We start from the raw sequence: 23,138 nt of genomic DNA on the forward strand, positions 1-23,138 counted from the left end.
GTCCGGGGGTGTGACATCGGTATATTTTGGAAAGCAGTAAGGTGGTAACCTACTGCTTCATGCAGATTAGCGTTTGGGCAATTTCAGCGTTTGGGCGGTATTAGTATTTGTGTTTTGGGTTGCAAATACGGACGAAATAGCTGGTTTATTGGGGAGTGACATGTCAATCACAGCGGGATTAGCTGGGCCTTGGCCAAGTATAAGTGACCTACAGAGATAATTGGGCTTGTGACCCTAAATTATAGTAGGAACCTCGGGTTATTGAAAGTTGGGTAGCCGGTTGAAGGATATAGTGGACTGGGTCCAACAATGATGATTCAGTATGAGTGGTCTGCCAGGGATTCAGATCATCTCGAGACAGCAGATTCAGACGGAGTAGATGTGATCTTGTTGTGAGAGATTCGTTCATCAACAGATTTTAGGGCTTTGCGTAGATGGGACACAACTACCCTGGGGAGGCTAGGGTGTACCCAGAATGGTGACCATATACTTGAGTGGTTTGGTGCATAAGAAATGGTAAGAAATGATTTCGAGGATGAAATCTAATTTAAGTGGGGGAGAGTTGTAACACCCGTTTATTTATTAAATAAATAAATAAAATAATGAACGAATAGTAGCCCTAAAATAAATAATTATATATATATATATATATATATATATATATATATATATATATATATATATATATATATATATATATATAAAGGTTGGTCTTGAAGAGCTAATTGTCACAGTTTTAGAAGTCGAGGGTTAAAAGTGTATGGTTTGGATTGGTTTCGTAAATAATTATGAAGGCAAGGGCTATAGGGTAATTATTGGGACTTAATTTGAAGAGATGTTGGAAGCTAAGGACTGAATGGTAAGTATTGGATTAAAGTTGAGAAGATTTTATGGAACCAGGGGCAAAAAGGTAACATCTGGGTTTAAATTGAAAAAGATCTGGTGAGGAGGGGCCAATATTGTTAAAATGGGCAAAAGTTTGATGGAACACAGGTACGCCTCATGCAGCCTCCATATATATTTAGTGTATTAGAAACCCTAACCCTAGCACAAGAGCAGCCGCCACCTTCCCTTCCACTTCTAGCGCCACTGCCACCCTTAGGCCTCCCTCTTCATCTCTGGTGCCGCCACCTAGAACCATCAAGGTAGTCCTCATCACCGGAATCGTTGAAGACCGGCAGCAGATGGGCTCAACCGTCGTATCAGCCGACGTCGAATCTAGGAACCACCAAGACAAGGACCGACGACGACGGACGTCGCGGTTTCTGCGAGGAACTCCCGTTGCCACCTTTCTCCGTCATTATTTCCTCTTCCTTCTGTCGCTGATGTTGCCACCGTTCACCTCAGTTCGTCGTTGCTCCGCCACTAGCTACGTTGCCATTGAAGCACCACCACCACCGTCGGGTCAGCCGCCTCCTCATGTCGTTGCGCCATTATCACCGCTAGCCATTTTTCGTTGACGACAACCTACTGTCCGCCGTTAACTGTCGCTGTCACATCGCAAATCACTACTGTGCCGCCGCTGTTGCTGCTAATATTGTTGTTGCCATCTCCAAATGCCACCAGGTGGGTGGCTGGGGTGCATCTCGCAACTCAGTAGCTTGTTTGTGTATTGTGTATGGTTTTGTTTGACAGGAATTCTTGAGAACAGCCTCCACCACCACCGTGAGGTGGTGGCTGCCGCTATGCGCCACCGTCGGCCACCATTAGGTGGTTGTGTGTGTGTGTTTACTTTGCTTAGTGTAGTGTGTGTGTTTATTTTTATTATTTTCTTTGTAAATTGTAAAATGGAATAATGAAAGGAAATTCCACCACCTTAGGGTGGTGGCTGCCGCCACCGGCCGCCGTGTCAGGTGGCGGTGTGCCTCGTTGATGTTGTGATTTGGTTTGGATGTTTGGACAAGGGACTAAAACCCTAATGGGCCTTGTAAACCCTAATGGGACTAAAGAAGCCTTAATGGGCTTAGTGAAACCCTATTTGGCCTAATGAAGCCCTAACTGATATTAAAGCCCAAACATGTGTCTAATGGGTCTAATGGACCCTAATTGACCTTAGGAAACCCTAATGGGCTTAAGGACCTAGCTATTGGTCCTATTGGGCTAAGATGGGGATTGGAAACCCTAATTAGGGTTTAGAAAACCCTAATATTGAATTTATGGGCTTAGACCTATCGGGACCCACATTTGGGCCACTGGAATGGAATTGTGTGTTAAGCCCAATCACACCATATGATTTATTTAGAAGAGTGATGGACTTAATGGATTAAGTCCTTAATGGGTTAAGTGAGAAACACTTAACCCTAATCGTCATTTTATGTGAAACCCTAATTTCACATGGGTTTATTGTTGGGCCTTTCTTTTGGGCCTTGATGATTGGGTTATTAATGGGCCGTCCAAGATCAAGCAAATGGACTAGAATAATTAATGGGATTTGTGGTAAGGTCCATATGAGGAGTTGGGCCCAATTTGGAAAATTGGGCCATAGTTTGGGCCTTCATGATTATGAGGTATTAGGCCATTACAATACCAAATGTTGGACTGGACTTTTTGGTTGGGCCTTTAAATAAGACCGTGTATAGGCATGGGCCTAATTTGGAAAATTGGGCCATGTGTTGGGCTTTGATTTCTTACTTGGATTTGGGCCTATGGATTGGGCCTTGGGCTTGCATAAAGCCAAGCTTGGGGTAATGTAGTAATTATCCAAAGTATGTACTCATGCTTGTGTAGTGGAACCTAATTATTAATTGGGTGTTATTTTGGTGTTGACAATTTGGGAATATGTCAGCCAGCAGCTGGGGTTGAGTTTGCGGGACTTCAGCAGTGTGGGATTGTGTCTACGAGACTTCAGCGGCATGAGGTGAGTTACCTTCCAGTAGCGGTGGGTCTACGGCCACAATGCTGGCCCTCTAATAGGAGTTGTATGATAGATGATTGTCTTCGTGATATTCATCTAGGTTTGCTAGTACCTGATATGTTATATGCTGGCATGATATATTATATGTGATAGTGGTAGTAGGGGGAAAATAGTCCCCAAGTTCGGTTGTTAGGACCGAAGGGTAGGTCGGACACCCTAGATATGTCTGATAGTATGTTATGATATGTTTTATATGCTGGCATGATATGTTATATGTGATAGTGGTAGTAGGAGGGAATAGTCTCCAAGTTCGGTTGTTAGGACCGAAGGGTAGTTCGGACACCCCAGATATGTCGAATAGTATGTTTATGTTATGATATATGTGATAGTAGTAGTAGGGGTGGAATAGTCCCCGAGGTTCGGTTGTTAGGACCGCTGGGTAGGTTAGCACCTCAGAACGGCTTGACACGTGTAGGTCAGCACCCTAGAATGGCTTGACACGGGTAGGTCGGCACCCCAGAATGGTCGTACCGGGTAGGTCGGACACCCCATAATTGTTTGACAGCATGTAGGCTATGTGATTGTATGGTATGTGGTATGATGGGGGAACTCACTAAGCTTCGTGCTTACAGTTTTCAATTTTGGTTTCAGGTACCTTGTTTTCAAAGGAAAGGAGTCGACTCGATCGCAACGCATCACACTATGTTTTCCGCACATGAGATCTTTGGGATTACACTCTGATATGGTTTTATGATAATATGTTTTGATTATTGACATTTTGGTTTTGACATGAGATATTAATATGAATGTTTTTATACCGTTGGTTTTATATAATAACATAATTAAAACGAAAATTTTGGTCTTTAATTTTGGGATGTTACAAAAAATTGTCATCTTCTTCATCTTTTGAAGAATTTCAGACTATTTTTGATGCCACTGTTGCGTGTGCTCAAATGGCGGAACAAACATACGATGCTTTATGCAATAATGCAGCTGCAAGTTCTCAATGGAGAACACGAAGATATATTTTCAGAAATCGTGAAGAAGCCAACCAACGTTTGGTGCAAGACTATTTTCAAGAGAATGTCACTTATCAAGGGTATTATTTTCGTAGGCGCTTCAGAATGTTCAAAGGTTTATATGAATGTATAGTTGAAGATGTAACGAGGGAGTGCAATTTTTTTCAACAACGCTACGATGCTAGAGGTACACCCGATTTCACTCCCTTACAAACATGCACGGCCGCACTTTGTCAGTTAGTATATGGCATTCCGTCTGATGTGTTAGACGAAAGTTTTAGGATGTCTTCTAGGATCGCACGAGACGGTCTCCACTTTTTCTGCAATGTAATGTTTTTTTTTTTTTGAATTTTCAAGTAATGAAAAATTATGTTTTTTTTATTAAAAAAGAAGTTTTAATTAAAATAGCTAAAAAAAGAAAAATAAAAATATGACGCCACTCCCTTGGCGTGACAAGAAACCACACTTGTGTGATAAAAAGTGATATGACGTTTATGTATCGGGGGAGAACCACTCCCTCGAATCTGATATCAACAATATAAACAGTCAAATGTCAACTTTAGCCCGCGATATTATTATTAAGTTGAAAATGGTCAAAATCAACGACAATAAGCAGCAGTTTGTCCTTCAACGTAAAAGTTTCAAACGCTATAAATCCGTACAAACTCCGTTCCTCCATTTCCGATTTTCAACTTCATTTCCACTCTGTGAAAACCCTTACCTTCAAATCTCTTACCATCATCTCTTTCTTCCTCGTCCGGCATAAGTTTTATAACGGTGACGATGATGGACTCGTCTCTCCGGAGACCGGCAACGGCGACGGCCGGATTGAAGTTCCTCACGGTTACTCTATTTCTATTGCCGTTTCTGTATGATTTCAGATCTGACGCTCAACTTTTGCCTGCAGAAGAAGGTCTACTCCTCTTCTGATTCGTTCACTTATAATTTTAAAGTATCAATCGATTTGTGTTCCCTTTGTTCTGATATGGAATTACGTTTGAAAAAAAAAAGTGGATTAGGCGAAAAAGTTTTGTCGATCCTTGGACCTTGACAGTCAACCTTATCCTGTGTTATCTCTCTAACCTGTCACTACTACTGATATCCACATAAACTCCTATAATGCCAATTTGATCGAAGATGCAGAAATCGTTAATGAGTAAAAAGTACAAGCAAACATTCAATAGACTTCATTTGAGATTTCCTTCTGTTTCGTAAATCGTAACTTACTATTCGTTTCTTCTTCTTCATTAATTTGTTTCCTTATTAGAGAATTATTGTAGACTTATACGGTGGATATTTTCATCACCTACTCTTTCATTTATATCTCGAACAGTACATTACAAGGAATTATTAGTATAACAGTAAAAAGCTACAAAAGCGAATACGTATCTTGCATTATCTTGTTGTGTCTAGTTGTCGTCTTCATCGTTTTTGCCTGTTGATTATATTTAATATTAATATATTAATATTAATATTAATATATTAATGTAATCTCTAGCTAACAGTTCAAAAATCAAAACCGATTTTGTTTTGATTTATATGGACTGGACACCATTTTCTGTTTCTACAAATTTCTAAATTGGTGCCGTCTATAAATAATGAGCCTACTTTTTAAGCTTGAATATGTCAACAATTGGCTAACCGGTTGAGTGGCCGGCATCAGGCGTTTTTGTTTGGCCGTGGGACATAAATGTAAATTTACAGTGACGATGGAGTATAATGGTCAAACATGCTATATTAAAAAAATGCCTATTCTGGTCAAACTTGCAATATTTTGAAAAAGAAGTCAGAATAAAAATCGAATCAATCAATGTATATTATATTATAATCTTCTTCTATTAAAATATATATCGAAGCAAACCATGCAATGCAATGTTTAATGACCTAATGACGATAAGGTTTTTAAGTTTGACATAAATGTGAAGTTTTACTGTTTTTAAAGCTATTTGTAATTTTTTTTTTCAATTTTGTAATTTTTGAAGATTACCTTTTGCGGAACATGTCTACCAAACCTGAACCAGAAATACACAAAATGGTCAAATTGAAAAAAAAAAAAAAAGTTGCAAACTTCTGGTTGTAATGAACCAAAAATACGCAAAGAAAATAAAACCAAATATTTCGACAAAACTTAGATGCGAACTTAGATGCTTTTAATCATCTTTCTATTAGCTTGTTTGATGGCCCACACATGTGGGTAGGTATATTTATATTATAAATTTATAATCATATCCGACTAGATCAACTTAATTGGTAATATTTTGTTGTTTAAGAAATTAATAATTTGTAGATATATTACCCAAACAATCATTGCATATGGTCTAAATTTTAGAGATACCTTAACTGGTAAAAGATTACCTAATATAACATAAACTTTAAGATTTCAATACAAAATTGGACATTGCTAATTCTTCCAATTAAGTAAGGGACAATTATTTAATTTCATATTACTTAAATGATGGATTTTGTAATCTAGAAAAATAAATAAATTACGATGCCTGTTGTTTAACATCCGTTGTGCTCAACAGTTGAAGCTCTACAGTCGATTGCATCAAGTCTACAGTACAACAATTGGCGGGTTTCTTCAGATTCATGCAGCGGAGGTGGAGGGCTTAATAACACAAATTCCGATAATGGGCAAGGGCTTATGAGATTTGGCAGCAATGTAACCTGCAGCTGTAACAGCACTGTTTGCCACATTACACGCATGTACTAATCTGTCTTTTTCTATCTAAAGTCTAAATGACATTTTTATACTTTTTTCACTAATACTTCCGAGTATTTTATGTCGAATATCAGCCAGTTAAAGGGACTTAATTTGACAGGAGTTCTACCTGAAGAATTTGCAAACCTCACTTTTCTGCAAGAAATGTAAGTCAACATATTCAACTTTTTATCAACCACACTTAGTTTCTAGGTTTTTGCATTCATGATAACGTTTATCTAATGGCTTTACCAATGCCAAAAAGATTTCGAAACAACTCATCCAATGAAAAACAATAGAGAAATTAGAACAAAAAAATATACATAGAAATTTTCAAAACCGGAGAAAAACCACAGGCCTCGACAGGCATCCACTATGTGACCAGTTATAACAATCACACAGACTGCTTTCTCAAGCCAAACGCCGAATGACACTCACACCCTCCAAAGATTTGACTCATACCTTAGTACACTCTAAAGCAAGAGAGAAGAATGAAACACTTAATCAAATACTTAAAGTTATTTGATTGAAGCAATTTGACATCAAAGCTTTGGACTTCTTTCATAGGCATAGATCCATTCCACTCCGTTGCCATCAATGTTGAACAACTACTTTTTTATTTTTTATTTTAGCCAAATCTCAATAATTCATCATGGCGACATAGTTCGATAAATCTATGTGTCTTCCATTGAAGTGCACACTGCTATTGAAAAAAAAGTGACCAAGTGATTTTATGTTGTCACACAGAGATCTCTCCCGCAACTATATCAATGGAACAATTCCAGCACGTTTTGGTCAGCTTCGCATTACCATCTTGTAAGACTTACCTACCAACTTGGTTCTTTTCCTCTTTTTTTTTTTTCTTTTTAAAACATATTCCTAATAGTTCTTTCTTTACAGAAGTCTTTTGGGAAACCGCATTAGTGGTCCAATACCAAGAGAAATAGGTGACATCTCTACTCTTGAGGAGCTGTAAGTAAAATCTTAATTTACTCAATATGTGTATAATGTATCATACTTTTCACTACTCTTACATCTGAGACCTAATTATAACAGGGTCTTGGAAGACAATTTGCTTTCAGGACAGCTTCCTCCAAGCCTTGGCCGTTTGACTCGCTTGAGAAGAATGTAAGACTTTTTATTAATCTTGATTCCACTTGCCTGTTGCCATTTATTAGTTGTCTCATTGAAACTTCTCCTTGCAGACTTCTTTCTGCAAATAATTTTACAGGAACTATTCCCGAGTCGTATGGCAATCTGACTAATCTAGAAGATTTGTAAGTAGTAGTTATCTTTATATTCTTTTTAGCTAAATAGATTTAGTCATTATCGTGGTGACTTAAAACTTGTCGACAATGCTTGCAGTAGGATAGATGGGAGTACATTATCAGGGAGAATACCTAGCTTAATTGGAAACTGGACAAGGCTCATAAGACTGTGAGTATATTTCTGGTTTTATAAATCTTTTTCCATTTTCCAAATATTTCTGGTTTTTCATTTTAATAAAATCATTTATCATGCAGTGATTGGCAAGGAACATCGATGGAGGGACCTATTCCTTCTACAATATCTCTGTTGACAAACTTACAGGAATTGTGAGCTGACTTTGTGTCAAAAAATTTAACTAATTTTTCATCCACTAATGAAACTTACTTTAATTTTGCATTTTGGTTTTCAGGAGGGTAACTGATTTGACTGGACCAAGTACAAACTTTCCCAATCTGCAAAATCTGACAAGGATGGTTAGACTGTAAGTTGATTTCATGTCTGTGTTACAGAAAGTGGGAGAATTTTACTTATTAACTTCATATAGAAACTTGACATTATTTTTTTTAATTAATTTTGCTGCAGGCATTTGAGAAATTGCTTGCTTACAGGTTCAATACCTGAGTACATAGTACAGATGAGTGGCATGAAAAACTTGTGAGTCTAAATTCAAGCAGAATTTTTTGCTAAATATGAAATTTTAAAGATATATTTAATCATACTTGTAAATTTATCTGAACCATCTTTTTGCAGAGACCTAAGCTTCAACAGGTTGACTGGTATAGTACCCGATTCAATTGGAAGGCTGAGTTTTGACTCTGTGTATGTAACTAACTAATTAGAAGATTTGATCAAATTGCCTGCATATTTTCATTTTTCAGTTAAATTTGAAATGGAATATTTTCAATAAATTCAGGTTTTTTAATAACAACTCGCTATCTGGAGACATCCCCGGATGGTCATTCGCTTTCAATAATAGAAAGATGTTAGTGATTCCCCTTCCTCAATCAACATTACTTCATGTATTTACATATGGTTATAATATCATTAAATATTTTCTTTCTGCAGTGATTTATCCTACAACAATTTTACACAGTCACAACAAAGGAATTGTCAACCATCTAGCTTGTAAGTTTTCTTTTCATTTACCAAATAAAAACATTCTCTTCTACCTTCACTTACACTTTCAATCCATTCACAGGAATCTAGTTTCTGCCCTTTCACCTACAGAAGCAAGCAACTCGTATGTTTTCTGTCCCCAACCTAAAACAATATTCTTTATTTTTTGTTATTTTGTTATAGAATCATTCTAGTGACGTGGCTAAACATGAATTTATCTCGCAGAAACTCTTGGTGTATGACAGACGGACTTACTTGCAGCCGAAACCCCAATCGTAAAACATTTTCTTTCCATTACCTAATATATATGGATACAATCACATAGACTAATTTCTCAAACCAGCAAAATGTCAAATAGAAGCATCTCACATCTTGATCTCCATTACGATTGCAGGTTATGAATTATATATTAATTGTGGTGGAACGAGTTTAGAATTTGAGGGAAAGGAATACGAACAAGATTTGACAGATGAGCGGTCGTATTTTAATCCTGCGGGTGAGAGATGGGCTTATAGCAGCAACGGTGTTTTCATGGGCAATGATAACGCTCCATTTGTCACAAGAACTAACAACGTGGCAGGTGGCGATGTATACAGATCCGCCCGTCTTTCTCCTACTTCCCTTAGATACTATGGACTCTGTTTGAGAACCGGTAGCTACAAAGTCCGACTCCACTTTGCTGAAATAATGTACTCAGATGATATGACATTTAGTAGCCTCGGAAGGCGCATTTTCGATGTCTCGATTCAAGTGAGTCACAACTCTAATTTTTTTATATTGTATAATTTGATGAGTGAATTGGTTCTGAATGTAATTTGGTGTTTTTACATAGGGGGATCTGAAACTGAAAGATTTTAACATAATGGAAGCAGCTAATGGTACTGGAAGGGGCATCTATAGAGATTTTGATAATATTATTGTTAATAACGGTAGCACGATAGAGATACATTTGTATTGGGCAGGGAAGGGGACTACTGCAATTCCAGATCGAGGTGTATATGGTCCTCTTATATCAGCCATCACAATAACACCAAGTTAGTAAATTTCCTTTCTTAGCATTCAGCTCCTTTGTGAAAATAAAAGTTATATATATATACTTGTATATAGAACGACCAAATAAAGAACAAAAAAGTGAAAAGATAAAGAGCGATTCTAACATATTTATTCTCCCTCCTTGTAGACTTTAAGGTTTCAACAGGTGGCCTATCTGCCGGAGCTATAGCTGGAATTGTGATTGGTTGTTGTGCATTTGTCCTGTTGATTTTAGCTGTTCTTTGGAAGCTAGGTTATCTAGGAGGAGACAAAGAAGACAAAGGTTAGTACACTAACTATATACGTGTTTTTAATTAAACTCAAATCCTTCTACTACTTATGTCTATACTCTATAGTAGGTTTATTATTTCTAATACGTGTCTTGTTTATAGAACTTCGAGCTCTTGAATTACAAACGGGTTATTACAGTCTACGACAAATCAAAGCTGCAACACATAACTTTGACTCCGCAAACAAGATTGGTGAAGGTGGGTTTGGACCTGTTTACAAGGTAAGCCAAATAATATCACAAATACCCGAACATGTCACATTACATTAACCTCAAAAGTTCTATTCTAACTTTTCCATATATAATATAGGGCGTACTCACAGATGGGTCCACAATCGCTGTTAAGCAACTCTCCTCAAAATCAAAACAAGGAAACCGAGAATTTGTGACCGAAATAGGCATGATATCCGCTTTACAACATCCAAATCTTGTTAAACTTTACGGCTGTTGTATAGAAGGAAACCAATTGTTACTGATATACGAATACCTAGAAAACAACAGCCTTGCACGTGCTCTTTTTGGTAATTAAACACTTATTCTCAATTTCTCACATCTTATTATTGTGGTGAATTGTTGATGGACGATGATTTTTTTTTTTGTCATAACAGGTAAAGACGACCAGCGGCTTAATTTAGACTGGAAAACAAGACAAAAGATATGTACACAGGTGGCGAAAGGGTTGGCTTATTTACATGAGGAATCGAGGTTGAAAATTGTTCACAGAGACATAAAAGCCACCAACGTGCTTCTTGATAAGGACCTTAATGCCAAAATATCAGACTTTGGTCTTGCCAAACTTGATGAAGGAGAAAACACACATATTAGCACACGGATTGCTGGAACAATGTGAGTAGTATGTTTAAGTACTACTGTTTTTCATTCATATATTTTTTTATTTATTATTAATTTAATTGGATTTGCAGTGGATATATGGCTCCAGAATATGCTATGAGAGGATACTTGACGGATAAAGCAGATGTTTACAGCTTTGGAATCGTTGCTTTAGAGATTGTGAGCGGGAAAAGTAATACGAATTACCGGCCAAAAGAGGAGTTTGTCTACCTTCTTGATTGGGTAATTTAACTTCCAAACTTTTCTCTTTCATTTTCTTTCCTTGTGGGTCCCATTTACAAAAAATGGAAATGTGATTAAAAGTGATGGTGGGATGAAATAAAAATATGAGAATTATCCATTTGGTTGGTTCTATAAGGTCCTAGAACAATAAATAAAAAGAAATATAATATTGGGATATTCTCAAGAAAACTTTTATGTTTTTTGAGTTTTTCTTTTTTATAATTTCCATTGCATCTAATAACCTTTCCTATGTGTGTTGGTTAACTTGAAGGCCTATGTTTTACAAGAGCAAGGAAATCTACTCGAACTTGTGGACCCCATACTCGGTTCACATTACTCTAAGAAGGAGGCAATGAGAATGTTGGACGTGGCCCTACTGTGCACGAATCCATCACCGTCACTCAGGCCCGCCATGTCAGCGGTGGTGAATATGTTGGACGGGAAGATTCCGGTTCAACCATCAGTGGTGAAACGGAACGGAATGGATGATGCCATGAGGTTTAGAGCCTTTGAAATCATATCACAAGATAGTCAAACTCAAACACGCTCTTCTATTGTATCGCCCGAAAGTCAACTCCCACGGAGCACCACTATAGATGATCCATGGGTAGATTCATCTGTGTAGAGAATGTTGTTATTCTTTCTCATGATTTGTTGTTGTGAAAATATGTTTGTAAATTGCATATACGAGTTTAATCAATGTTTTTCTAAATTTCTGAAATATTAGTAGAAAATGCAACATACACAGGAAAAATGTGAGAAATTTTGCTCTGTATAAAATCTCTTGATTTTATAAGAAGAACAAAGATATAGAATATATACATAACACAGGGGGTGGTACTGCTATTGACGGACTCTCTATAAACAAGAATGATAATGAAAAATCAGAAATGATCTTTCACTCCCCCTCAAGTTGGCATGTGAAGGTTACAAATCCCCAACTTGTGAACGAGGAACTGGATACAGGTTGTCCATAAGACTTTCATGAAGAGGTCGGCAACAACGTTTCTTTGGATTCAACCCACTCTCGAACAAAATAACAATTATCTCAACATGTTTCTAAACCCAACATGGGTTCTTAGGTTTTATTATTTGATCAAAAGTTGCTTCTCAAAACAGAAGCCAAGAATATTTATAAAACTATAAAACCTAAACAAAATAGGAAATTAGATAAAGACTAAAAGTAAGATAAAGCCATGAAGAGAAGAAAACGGATGAGCTGTATCTGATATGATATCCTTTACTCACCCTTAAGTTGGAGCGTGAATGTTGCGAATGCCTAGCTTGTTAAGAAGATAACTATACCTATCAGTACCAAGAGGTTTGGTGAAGAGATCTGCAACTTGTTCTTTAGTGTTGATAAGATAGGTTTGAATTTGACGAGACCCAATGTGTTCACGTACAAAAAAACAATCCATCTCTACATGTTTGGTGTTTTCATAGAAGACTGGGTTGTTGGCAATCTGTCTTGCAGCTTGGTTATCACATTAAAGAGGAGTCATACCCGATTGGAGGGAGTCTAAATCTTTCAATAACCAACAAATCCATAAGATTCCACTAATAGTGGAAACCATGGCTCGGTATTCAGAGCCTCTGCAGGTCGCAGACCGATTGTTGCTTTATTGTCTAGGAAACAGGAGCACCTCCTAAAGTAAGATTTTCGGTGGAAGGTAAAAAAAATACCTTAACCCATGGTAGCTTTGAGATAATGAAGTATGTGAAGAGCAGCATCAAAATGAAGTTGTCTAGGAGCAGGGATGCTCACTAAAAGACAAAATAGTCTGAATCTGAAAAGACGTCTCGCATCCAAACTCAATTTCCTTTGATTTTTTACTTAAACCATTAAGTAAAGGGTTCCAAATCGCGGATTTGACTCATAAAAGTGTCTAGACGGATAAAGTTTTGGATAAAGTTTCAAACTTTATCCATTAAGATGCTCCAAACAAGCAAGATCTAAAAGCCTAGCTTATAAAATGTCCAAAAATGCACCTTTCTACATGCATGGAGCAAAGAGATCTCTTACATGCACTCTTTACTCCAACAAATGATCAGATATGTACTTAAACTTGAATCAAAACTCATGGAGTTCTTCAAACTCAATGAACAAGCCACAAAGGGGCCAAAAGGTATATGATCGTGCCAGGAGTATTGATCATTCACTTGCATTACCATAATACCATGGGTTGGCATGTCAGTGGATATGTCCATTAGGCAAGTTCATCTCTTTTTTTATTTCAAAACCAATTATATCAATCTACTTTGCATCTGTATTTAAATAGTTTCTTTTCTCAGGGCACTTAAGGCAGATGAAGCTTGAGGGTGTTTGGGATTACTTTTAAAATGACTTTTGACTTTTATCTTTTTCAAAAAGTTAAAAAATGTCAAAAGATGTTTGGGAAATACAAAAGTTCTTTTCAAATTAACTTTTTGTAAAGAATTAAAAGATGGGTTTTCAAAAGTTAGAAAAATGTGACTTTTGTGACTTTTAGCTTTTAAAAGCTAAATTACACTCAAAAGTCAAAGAAATACAACCCAGACACTTTTAAAAACAACTTTTGTTTTTTGCCTCTTCAAAAGCAAAAATTAAAAAAAAAAAAACTTTAAAAAAAAGAACTTTTGACCTTAAAAAGTAATCCCAAACACCCCCTACTTATGATTGATGTTTAAGAGCTCTCTCTCTCTCTCTCTCTATGTGTGTGTGTGTGAAAATTTGTACTTAAAATACTATTTTTGTGTAGCTTCCAGAATTCCAGACCCAGAACAAACCAAATCAAACATGGTTTAATTGGAGACAAAAATGTCATTTTGTCCCTTATGATGGGATTGGCTGATTCCATTCTTTTTTTGCTTTGCCTCTCTCAGTTGGATACCATTTGGGACCTGTTTTTCCCCTGATAGACTGTTGCATGACAAACATATGTCCTTTTAAATGATGTTGTGTTGCCTGTTCTAGAAAATCATAATTCTTCAATGTCTTATTTTTTAAAAAAATCTTTTTGTACTTGGTCCAACCACTTTCCTGTTTTCTTTTAAGACTATATTTTGCTATTAAAAAACTTATTTATACAGTAATGTAACGGTGGAGGTTATAGCAATTTCCACTAGTAAGATAGCCACCCACAGGCTACAGAGGAATCAATTTCTTTGTTTCCATATGCGTACCTTCCTACTCCACCTTCACCAACGATTTCGGAACTCAAAGATGCAAAATTAGGGACTATGAAACACTTCTCAACTACCATGAAAGCTAAAATGCATGAAACCCTTACTCATTGACGTTATATTCATTTTTTTAAACGTTTTGTTCGAATAACTTTTTTTTATTTATTATTTTTAACGTTATGTTTAAACATATTTTTTATGTTTTTTTTGTATATAGATATTTTAAGATTTTATTTTTAATTTTTTTATAATCTAACTTTTTTTAAACTCAAATTTATTCTAACAAAATAAATAGTTATTTAAATCTTTAAAAAAATGAATTAAGACTTTCGAAAAAAAAAAGTCACGTTTAATCGGATAAATATCAAGATTTTTTTTTAAAACTTATTATTGTTTGTGTATATGTGTAACTCCAAAACTAACAAAATATAAAAGAAAATATTATTAAGTAAGGGATTCGAACAAAGTATAAAAGAAAATGTTATTTCTTTATTTTTGTTTGTAAAATTAATTATTTTTAAGAGTAGATTTTATTTAAAAAAACGTTTGATGTTTTATTTGAATATATCATTTTATGTTTTTTTAGTTTTGTTCGATTATATTATTTAATATTTATCTTCGAACAAAATGTTTAAAAAATTAAAATAAATATTCGGAATCATAAAGATAAATATAATAATAGTTAAAATGACAAGAAAATCTAATATTTTTAAATAAAATATTAAATTTATTATTTTAAAAGAAATCACTCAAATATATATATATATATATATATATATATATATATATATATATATATATATATATAGAGAGAGAGAGAGAGAGAGAGAGAGAGAGAGAGAGAGAAAGAGTTAGGTTCACATATATTTTATAATTATTGTATGAACGTATGACTTGTTCTCACCCAATCATTTGATAAGGGTATGATGGTAATTTGACATTTAAATTAATAAATTAATTTTAAATAGTGATCCTATATTTACGTTAATTGAGATTAAAAAGGGATTTGATTTCAAAACTACCAAATATAAGATAAGCCTAATTTTGGAGGTTCTATTGCGGTAAATTGATTCATGCATATTACTCATCGTAGTCTTTCTATCCCGTCTTCGTCCTCATCACTATTGCTGATGTCTCAAAGCTCTTCGTCTCCAACTCTGGTGGCCAGAGATACGCCTATTTCCCAACAGATAGCCTCTGGAAAGCAATCTTCACCACCAGTAAAGGTCCGCCATTAGCACTTTCCGTTCCGGTCACCATCCTACATCCTCTAGGTAAGTTTTTACATACGATTTTATTCATCTTTTTTCTTTCTCCCATCTTCATCTACGAAGAATCCATAATCTAATCGATTAAACCTTGAGTTTTTTTTAATGTATTGTTCCATAGAAAATCCCTAAAACCATAATTATTCTACTGTCTACTACTTCGCTTTTAATATATATTTTTTATTCCAATAAAGAAAAGCTTGGAGCTTGATCAGGTGCTTGTTTTAACTATGTCAATTTCAAGAATCTTGAATTTTCTTGTTAATATGATGGGGGTGTGAGATAAAAGGGATATTCCTAGGTGTTTGGTTTATTGGTATTTATCAGAGAAATGGTTAATTGATGATTAAATATTGTTTTTTTAATCTGTTATATACTTTTGTCGTTGATTATATATTTGGTTTTGAATTGCTTAACTATCATATTATTTAAGAATGAACCAAATTTGTTTATTATAAAGTTTCATTCTAAAATAATGGTATATATATATATATATATATATATATATATATATATATATATATATATACTATCATGAATATGTAATAATCGATATTTATATAATAAAAAAATGCATGCTTACTTTTGTATAATATAACAGTGGATTATGAAAATTGGTTCCATGCTTATTTATGTTTAATATCAATTGTAGAATATAGATTTATAAAATTGATTATATAATAAACTATAAAAAAATGGATTCTTAACTACTTTGTTTTACTTTTGTAGTTGCAGATGTAACACAAGAAGCACCGCAACAAGCATCAATAGATTTACAAGCAGAACCTCTACAATAATTACCATTGGAATAAGTGTTTAAACAAGAAGAACAACAAATAAAAATTCAAGGGGAATAGAACTTGTGTTTTGAAAAAAAGTAATTTTGTTTGTTTTTGTTTTATTTAATGTATTTGGTTTTAAAAGCTAATAGAATGAAGTTGATAACCTTTATGTAATACTATTTATAAAAATGAAAATATGAAATTGTTATGATTCCAAATTCATTCTTGAAGCATAATAATTTGATTTTTGTAGGTTCATTCTTGAAGAACCTCATATGTAATAACATGGTTGTTAGAATAAACATAACCAAATGTATATTCTTCAAGAATAAGCATAACCATACGTACATACTTGAAGAATGTGATATGTATATAAATATAAAGAATACAAAGAGTGTTCATATTCTCATAGAATGTTTTGTAAAATTCTTTTTTTTTTGTTTTTTTATTATTCTCAAAAGAATATGTCAACTTTGCAATAATAATAATTGTGATTTTGATGCAAATTACTATTATTAACAAATATGAATGAATATTCTTTAAGAATATTAATTCTCAAACAATCATTTGACTATAGTCATATTTTTTAAGAATGAAAGGACACGTTCAATGATCTTAAATTGCTTTTATTTTAAAAATAATGATAATAAAATAAAAAATTGTTACCTTATGTGGAATTGAAAAAAAAATGTAACTCCATAAATAATAGTAATTTCCTTACTTTGTGTCTTTGTGTTGAATAAGAATGTCTATAATGCCCTCAGAAACAAGATTTTTTTTAAATAAAGCAATGTTACTATGTGATGAATGACACAGTAACTATGGTATACCCCATCAATATTTTTCATTAAGAATTATATTCCAATAGTCCAAATCTTGTCATACATTCATATAATAATTGTAATTCATATTTAATCCTAACCTATATATATATATATATATATATATATATATATATATATATATATAAGGTTAAGTTCAAATGAGAACACTATTTAATATGAAAACGTGAGAACACTACTTTATGTTACTATTCTACTATAAATTTAATATGTATAGTATTGTACTAATTATAATATGAATATATTCAATTTTATAATGCTATTCTACTATAATATATATATATATATATATATATATATATATATATATATATATATATCAGTGTTGTAAAAATCCTGATTAATCCCTAGGCGCCACTCGACCGATTAGAGAGCGTCTAGCGATTAATCCATGTATACAAAATGACTGAAACAGTAGAACCCGATGAAATTTTAACACTTTGAAGAAGTTATATCTCAATAGAAACTATTTGAGGTATGATTAGTGTTGTATTTATTATAATAACCTATTTTGTTATGATATTAGTGGTATTTATGAACTTTTATATGATATTAGTCATATTTAATCTTTTAAAATCTAATAAATTAGCAATTAATGATCCTCGATTAATCCCTCGAGTAATCTCCGCCTAGTTGATTAATCCCTTGACCCCAGTCCACCGACTAGCTAACGTCGAGCGATTTTTACAACCTTGATATATATATATATATATATATATATATATATATATATATATATATATAGTAATTTAGTAAATTCTAATGTCAATGTTAAATATGTGATTGTTCATATATTCGGTGATGAATAATGTCATAAAGTTGTACATATAAAATTTTAATGTGAATATTAATGTGTGATTGTTCGTATATTTGTTGATGAATAATGTCATATCGTTGTATATATACAAAATTCATAGTAGAATAGTAACATAAAGTAGTGTTCTCACGTTCTCACATTAAATAATGTTCTCATTTGAACCTAACCCTATATATATATATATATATATATATATATATATATATATATATATATATATAATAATAATAATAATAATAATTGCTAAAATTAAAAACAGTCTAATATATTTCAATAAAACATTAATATAATTATTTAATATAACAATCTAATATTCTTAAATAAAATATTAAATTCATTATTTTAAAAGAAATCTCATATATATATATATATATATATATATATATATATATATATATATATATATATATATATATATATATAACCCGGATTGAACCGACCCAAATACCGAAAACCTGAAACCCAGAATTCTTTATTTTACTAACCCAAAAACGGACCGGTTAAGGGTGTGCCAGTTCCGATTCCGGTTCCTAAATCAGGGTTTAGTTTTTTGAACCAGATTTACAAAAAACTGCATGTTTTATAAAAAAAATAAAAAATAATAATAATAATAAAAAACTCTTTCACTTTTTTAACAAAAGTTTGCGCTTAACTAACAAAAAGCAACATTTTATAAATAAAAAAATAACACTTACTAAAAATAACAACACTTTTATTAAAAAAAAAAATAAGTGATCTTAATTTTAAAAAAAAATTTCATATTTTATATAGAAAACAACACTGTTTATAAAAAATAGCACTTAAAAAACAACATTTAAAAAAAAAACAGCAAAAATATATTTGTTGAGGTATCGAAGTGTCCTTAGTTCTTTGTTAGTGTCAATGGCTGTATTGTATGTATTGCATAAGGGCACATCTGTATGTCGAAGCATAATGGTTTTAGGCCTTGTGTATTTTTTTGTTTACTTTTATTATTCCTATAAATAAGGATAGATGCTAGAGTTAGAGTAACTCTTGAGCCTTCTCTATTCTTACTTTAAAACATTCTCTTTTATCTTTCAGAAATAATATTGAGCTAAATAGATTCTATTTACGATTTCGTGTTCTTGTTTGATTCATACTCTGAATTCATTTCATATACTTGATCTATACAAACTACATTTGGTATCAGAGCACGATTCATATAGTTGATCTCTGATTTTCTCAAGTTTTCAAAAGTTTTTGAATCTTATTCTGGATTCAAAATATTCCGCACTTTTGATTCTAAAAATATTATTGGATCATCTGTATTGATTCGATTATGCTTTTAGTTTGTTAAATCAAGTGTTTTGTGTTTGATTTCTGGAATTTTCATCCATTAGATCTTAATTTTGAAGCTTTTCTTAAATCTCATCCGTAATACAATGGCTAACCTCAATATGAACACGATGTCAGGGTTTTCTCATCTTTTGGGTTCTTCAACCAAAATTTTTAAGTTAATCCCCGAATACTATGAACAATGGGCTGACAGGATGGAGGATTATCTCATAGGGTTAGATGAAGATTTATGGAGATGTGTTAAGAGCGGTAACTTTTGTCCGTCGATGCTTTCTGATGTCGGAAGTGCTGGTTCATCCATTGATGTAACTACTCAAACTAACAAGTTTAAAGCAAATGATAAAAGATGGATGCGAGAATTGTGTGCTGCTCTTCCACCTGTTGTGTATAACTATGTTCGTGGATGTTCTACTGCCAAAGAGATTTGGGACACATTGAAGGAGAAGTACCAAGGAAGTGAGAAAACTAAAAAGAGTTTTGTTAAGCAATGTCTGCTTGAGTTAGGAGAATTCAAGCAGAAAGAATGTGAGAATTTTGAGTTATACTACGATTGTCTGAATGAATTAATCTTCAAGTGTAGCAGATATGGAGTCAACAGGTCAACAATAGAGTACAACTTGACTTTCTTAATGGGGTTCGTAAGGAGCGGCGAAATGTCAGTTTGATAATAAAAACTTAACAATGCTTCGACAAATTTTCACTTAGTGGTCTTTACAATAAGTTGAAGGCTCATGATTGCGAAGTCAACGAGATAGCTGAGGAAATGAGAATAAGCTTGGGTGGTCCTCTAGCATTGATGTCGAAGGTGACAAGTAGAGATGTTGAGATCGAATCAACTGAGAATGAAGGATCAGAAGATGATGGTCGGATTGTCACTTCTGATGACGAAGTTGTGGCTTTTTACTCAAAAAATAAAGTGATGAATAAATTTTTCATGAAGCCATTCATTCGAAGTCTAAAACAAGTGAATCGAAAGGAAGTTTGTTTGGGAAGAGTGTGAGAGGAGAAGAAAGTGGAGAATAAGGAATTTAAGTCTGAGGATACGAAAACAAAGAAGAAGCTAAAGGGTGACTTTGGGGTCGATTGTCATTATTGCAATGGTGTGAACCACATGGCTAGTGATTGTATGTTAAGGAAAAGAGAAGAGAAGAAGAATAAGGTGAAAGACGAATCCTACTATGTGGAGAGGCTTGAAGAGGTTTGTGTAAAAACAAAGGTGTGTCTTTGGTGGCTAAAGGAAGTGGTGAAGAGGATGGCACATCAGATCTGGTCATCTGGATCAGATGATTATGAGATGCGAAATCCCACGCATGGTGCCATGTATGCCAATTTCGAAGAAGGAAGTGAGGAAGAAGAGATGGTGACTGTCAAATGCTTTGTTACTACCGGTGTTGACAAATCTCCAATGACTTCTAAGGTACGTAATCTTCTCGAATCCTTTGAAATTCCATTTAGTTCATATGATGCTATTTTATCTGATTTCGATAATACTCTGTCTTGCTTTAATGACATGTTTATCTCTGTTAGTAGTGGCGCTGAAAAATCAAAATCCTTACTACTAGATTGTCAGAAAAGACTGGAGTCGAAGCGCGGTTGGATAAATAATATTGAATTACAACTGACAAATGTTATGTGTGATAGAGATAGTGTATGTATGGATAAATGTATTTTTCTAAAACAGAGAAACATCTATTGTAATTCAGCTAAGCGACTTTATGGCAAATTGACTTATTTGCATCATTCGTCAAACATTAGTAAAGAACAGCATAGGAAGCTTTTACCCTTTTTGGCTTACGAAAGGGAGAAAACTGATTCAACTTCCTATGACTGTGGGAAAAAATATTGGATTTTGACAAGGTCCTTCATGATTCATATGCATATGGTATTGTTAAGATTGATGAATGTTTAGATGCAAATGGTCTTGTTGATATTATGAATAAGACCTTGACTAAAAACGAACAAATGAAAATTTTGAAAAGAACTGAGAATTCGACATCTGACTCACAAACAATTTTTACTGATATCGAAGATGATTTTGATAATATCAGTGAAATTGAGGAGGGGGAAGTTGTTGATTGTTCGAAGTTATCTGTCATTAATGTCACTTCTATAAACAAGGGTAAAGAAAAATGTGATGAATCTTTGGTTAAGAATAACACTGACCAACCCTCGACTTCGAAAGTTCGTGATCGTGACAATGTAATTGTCGAAGACAGTAAGACTGACAATGATGATGATGATGATGAAGTTGACTCTGGTAACACAACTATTCCAAGAGTTGTTGTTGACCAACTGTATGAGGAAACAGAGAAATTCAACAAGGTAATGAAGAAAAAGGTCATCATTATCTCGAATCGAATTTTGTGGTGTATCCGAACTTCAAAAGCACAGATTATGTTGTCTTTCCAAATCAAGTGTTTGTCACCTCAAGAAATGGTGATAAAATAAAAACAGAGATCAACAAAATTGTTGTTGAGGACAACAAAGTAGTTTCGAAAGAAGGATTTTTCTCAACTCAAAGCACTGTAAAAAACAATCTTAACAAAAATTCATCCACATTTAAGAGATAAAAGCCAAAGAGAGTTTGGGAGGTTAAGAAAGACAAAATAAATGATGAAAAGCCTTCAAATGAACCCGATTCTCAAACTCAAACCAGAAAAGCACAAATGTTTTATGAACCAATTCAAAAGATTTTAAAAGATGAAGGAATTTCAATGTCTAAAGCAAGGAGAAAGGTTTATTGGCAAAATGTTGAGTCTCGTAAGAAGCAAAAAGTTTTGTTAACAAAATCATCTGATAAGAAAACGACTAAACAAGTTAAGACTTCTTCTCACAAAAAGTCTTTTGTTCAGAACAAACCCACTAAAAAACAAAAAATTTCAAAAGATCATTCAAAAGTTCAAAAACCGAATCAATCCTTGGTTGTTTAGAAACCAAAAGTTTGCAAATTTTGTTCAAAACCAATCTCAAAAAAATTATGTTCCAAATCAACAACATACAAGGTTTTCTCAACATAATTTTCAAAGAAATAGTGTTCAAAATCAGAGGAATTTTGAACAATTTAATAGTCAAGGAAGATTTTCAAATACTCAAAAAGTTTTTTAATCGAAAGAATGTTGGTTATAATAAACTTTTTCAAAATCGTTTCCAACCCCATGCACAATCAACATTTCCAAAACGAAACTTCGATAAGCTGAAAGTCAATAGGACACGAAATGAAAATTTAAAACCCACACAACCTCAATTTCCCAATCCTTATTCGAAGCAAAAAGTAAATGCTTTATTCACCAAATGAAAAACTGACGTGAAGAACATAAATCATTGGCTTGAAGGAAAAGGAAAAGTGTTTCAGTCTGGAAAGTTCTCACAAGAGGAAATCAGGAATGCTTATGAAAGCTACTTGAACGAATCGCAAAATGGAAGTGTATCATCAATCGAATCGAATCCATCGGTTCGAAAGTGGAGAGCTGTTCCAAAAGCAAATGTTGAGGCCAAACGAACTAAAGAAGAAATATGGAAAGTCAGTGTCGATTCTAAACCAATAAATGATTTCATTTCGATTCCTAAGTCTATTGAAGTCGACTTAATCGATAGTT

General features: G+C 33.7%; 1 protein-coding gene across 1 annotated transcript; it reads left to right on the forward strand.

The window, feature by feature from the left end:
- Positions 1-4,477: 4,477 nt before the first annotated feature.
- LOC145054309 (putative LRR receptor-like serine/threonine-protein kinase At1g53440) lies at positions 4,478-12,075 on the forward strand. The gene is made up of 24 exons (XM_079002467.1): positions 4,478-4,786; positions 6,399-6,579; positions 6,670-6,741; positions 7,322-7,390; positions 7,475-7,546; positions 7,631-7,702; positions 7,780-7,851; positions 7,940-8,011; positions 8,098-8,169; positions 8,253-8,324; positions 8,426-8,497; positions 8,594-8,662; positions 8,757-8,825; positions 8,909-8,968; positions 9,042-9,083; positions 9,185-9,234; positions 9,354-9,709; positions 9,792-9,993; positions 10,140-10,274; positions 10,384-10,502; positions 10,591-10,801; positions 10,889-11,126; positions 11,204-11,354; positions 11,626-12,075. Exons 1-24 carry the CDS (start codon positions 4,657-4,659, stop codon positions 11,977-11,979), a joined length of 3,012 nt encoding a protein of 1,003 aa, XP_078858593.1. The 5' UTR covers positions 4,478-4,656; the 3' UTR covers positions 11,980-12,075.
- The last annotated feature ends 11,063 nt before the right edge of the window (positions 12,076-23,138 follow it).

Source organism: Lactuca serriola, chromosome 5 (assembly GCF_051521515.1).
Source record: "Lactuca serriola cultivar US96UC23 chromosome 5, Lser_US96UC23_V15, whole genome shotgun sequence".
In the NCBI taxonomy this organism is placed as follows: Eukaryota; Viridiplantae; Streptophyta; class Magnoliopsida; order Asterales; family Asteraceae; genus Lactuca; species Lactuca serriola.

Coding starts and splice junctions, on each gene's coding strand:
- LOC145054309 (XM_079002467.1), top strand. CDS start 4,657: ATGATGGACTCGTCTCTCCGGAGACCGGCAACGGCGACGGCCGGATTG. Junction 6,742..7,321: donor CTCACTTTTCTGCAAGAAAT/GTAAGTCAACAT, acceptor GTTGTCACACAG/AGATCTCTCCCGCAACTATA. Junction 8,325..8,425: donor CTGACAAGGATGGTTAGACT/GTAAGTTGATTT, acceptor ATTTTGCTGCAG/GCATTTGAGAAATTGCTTGC.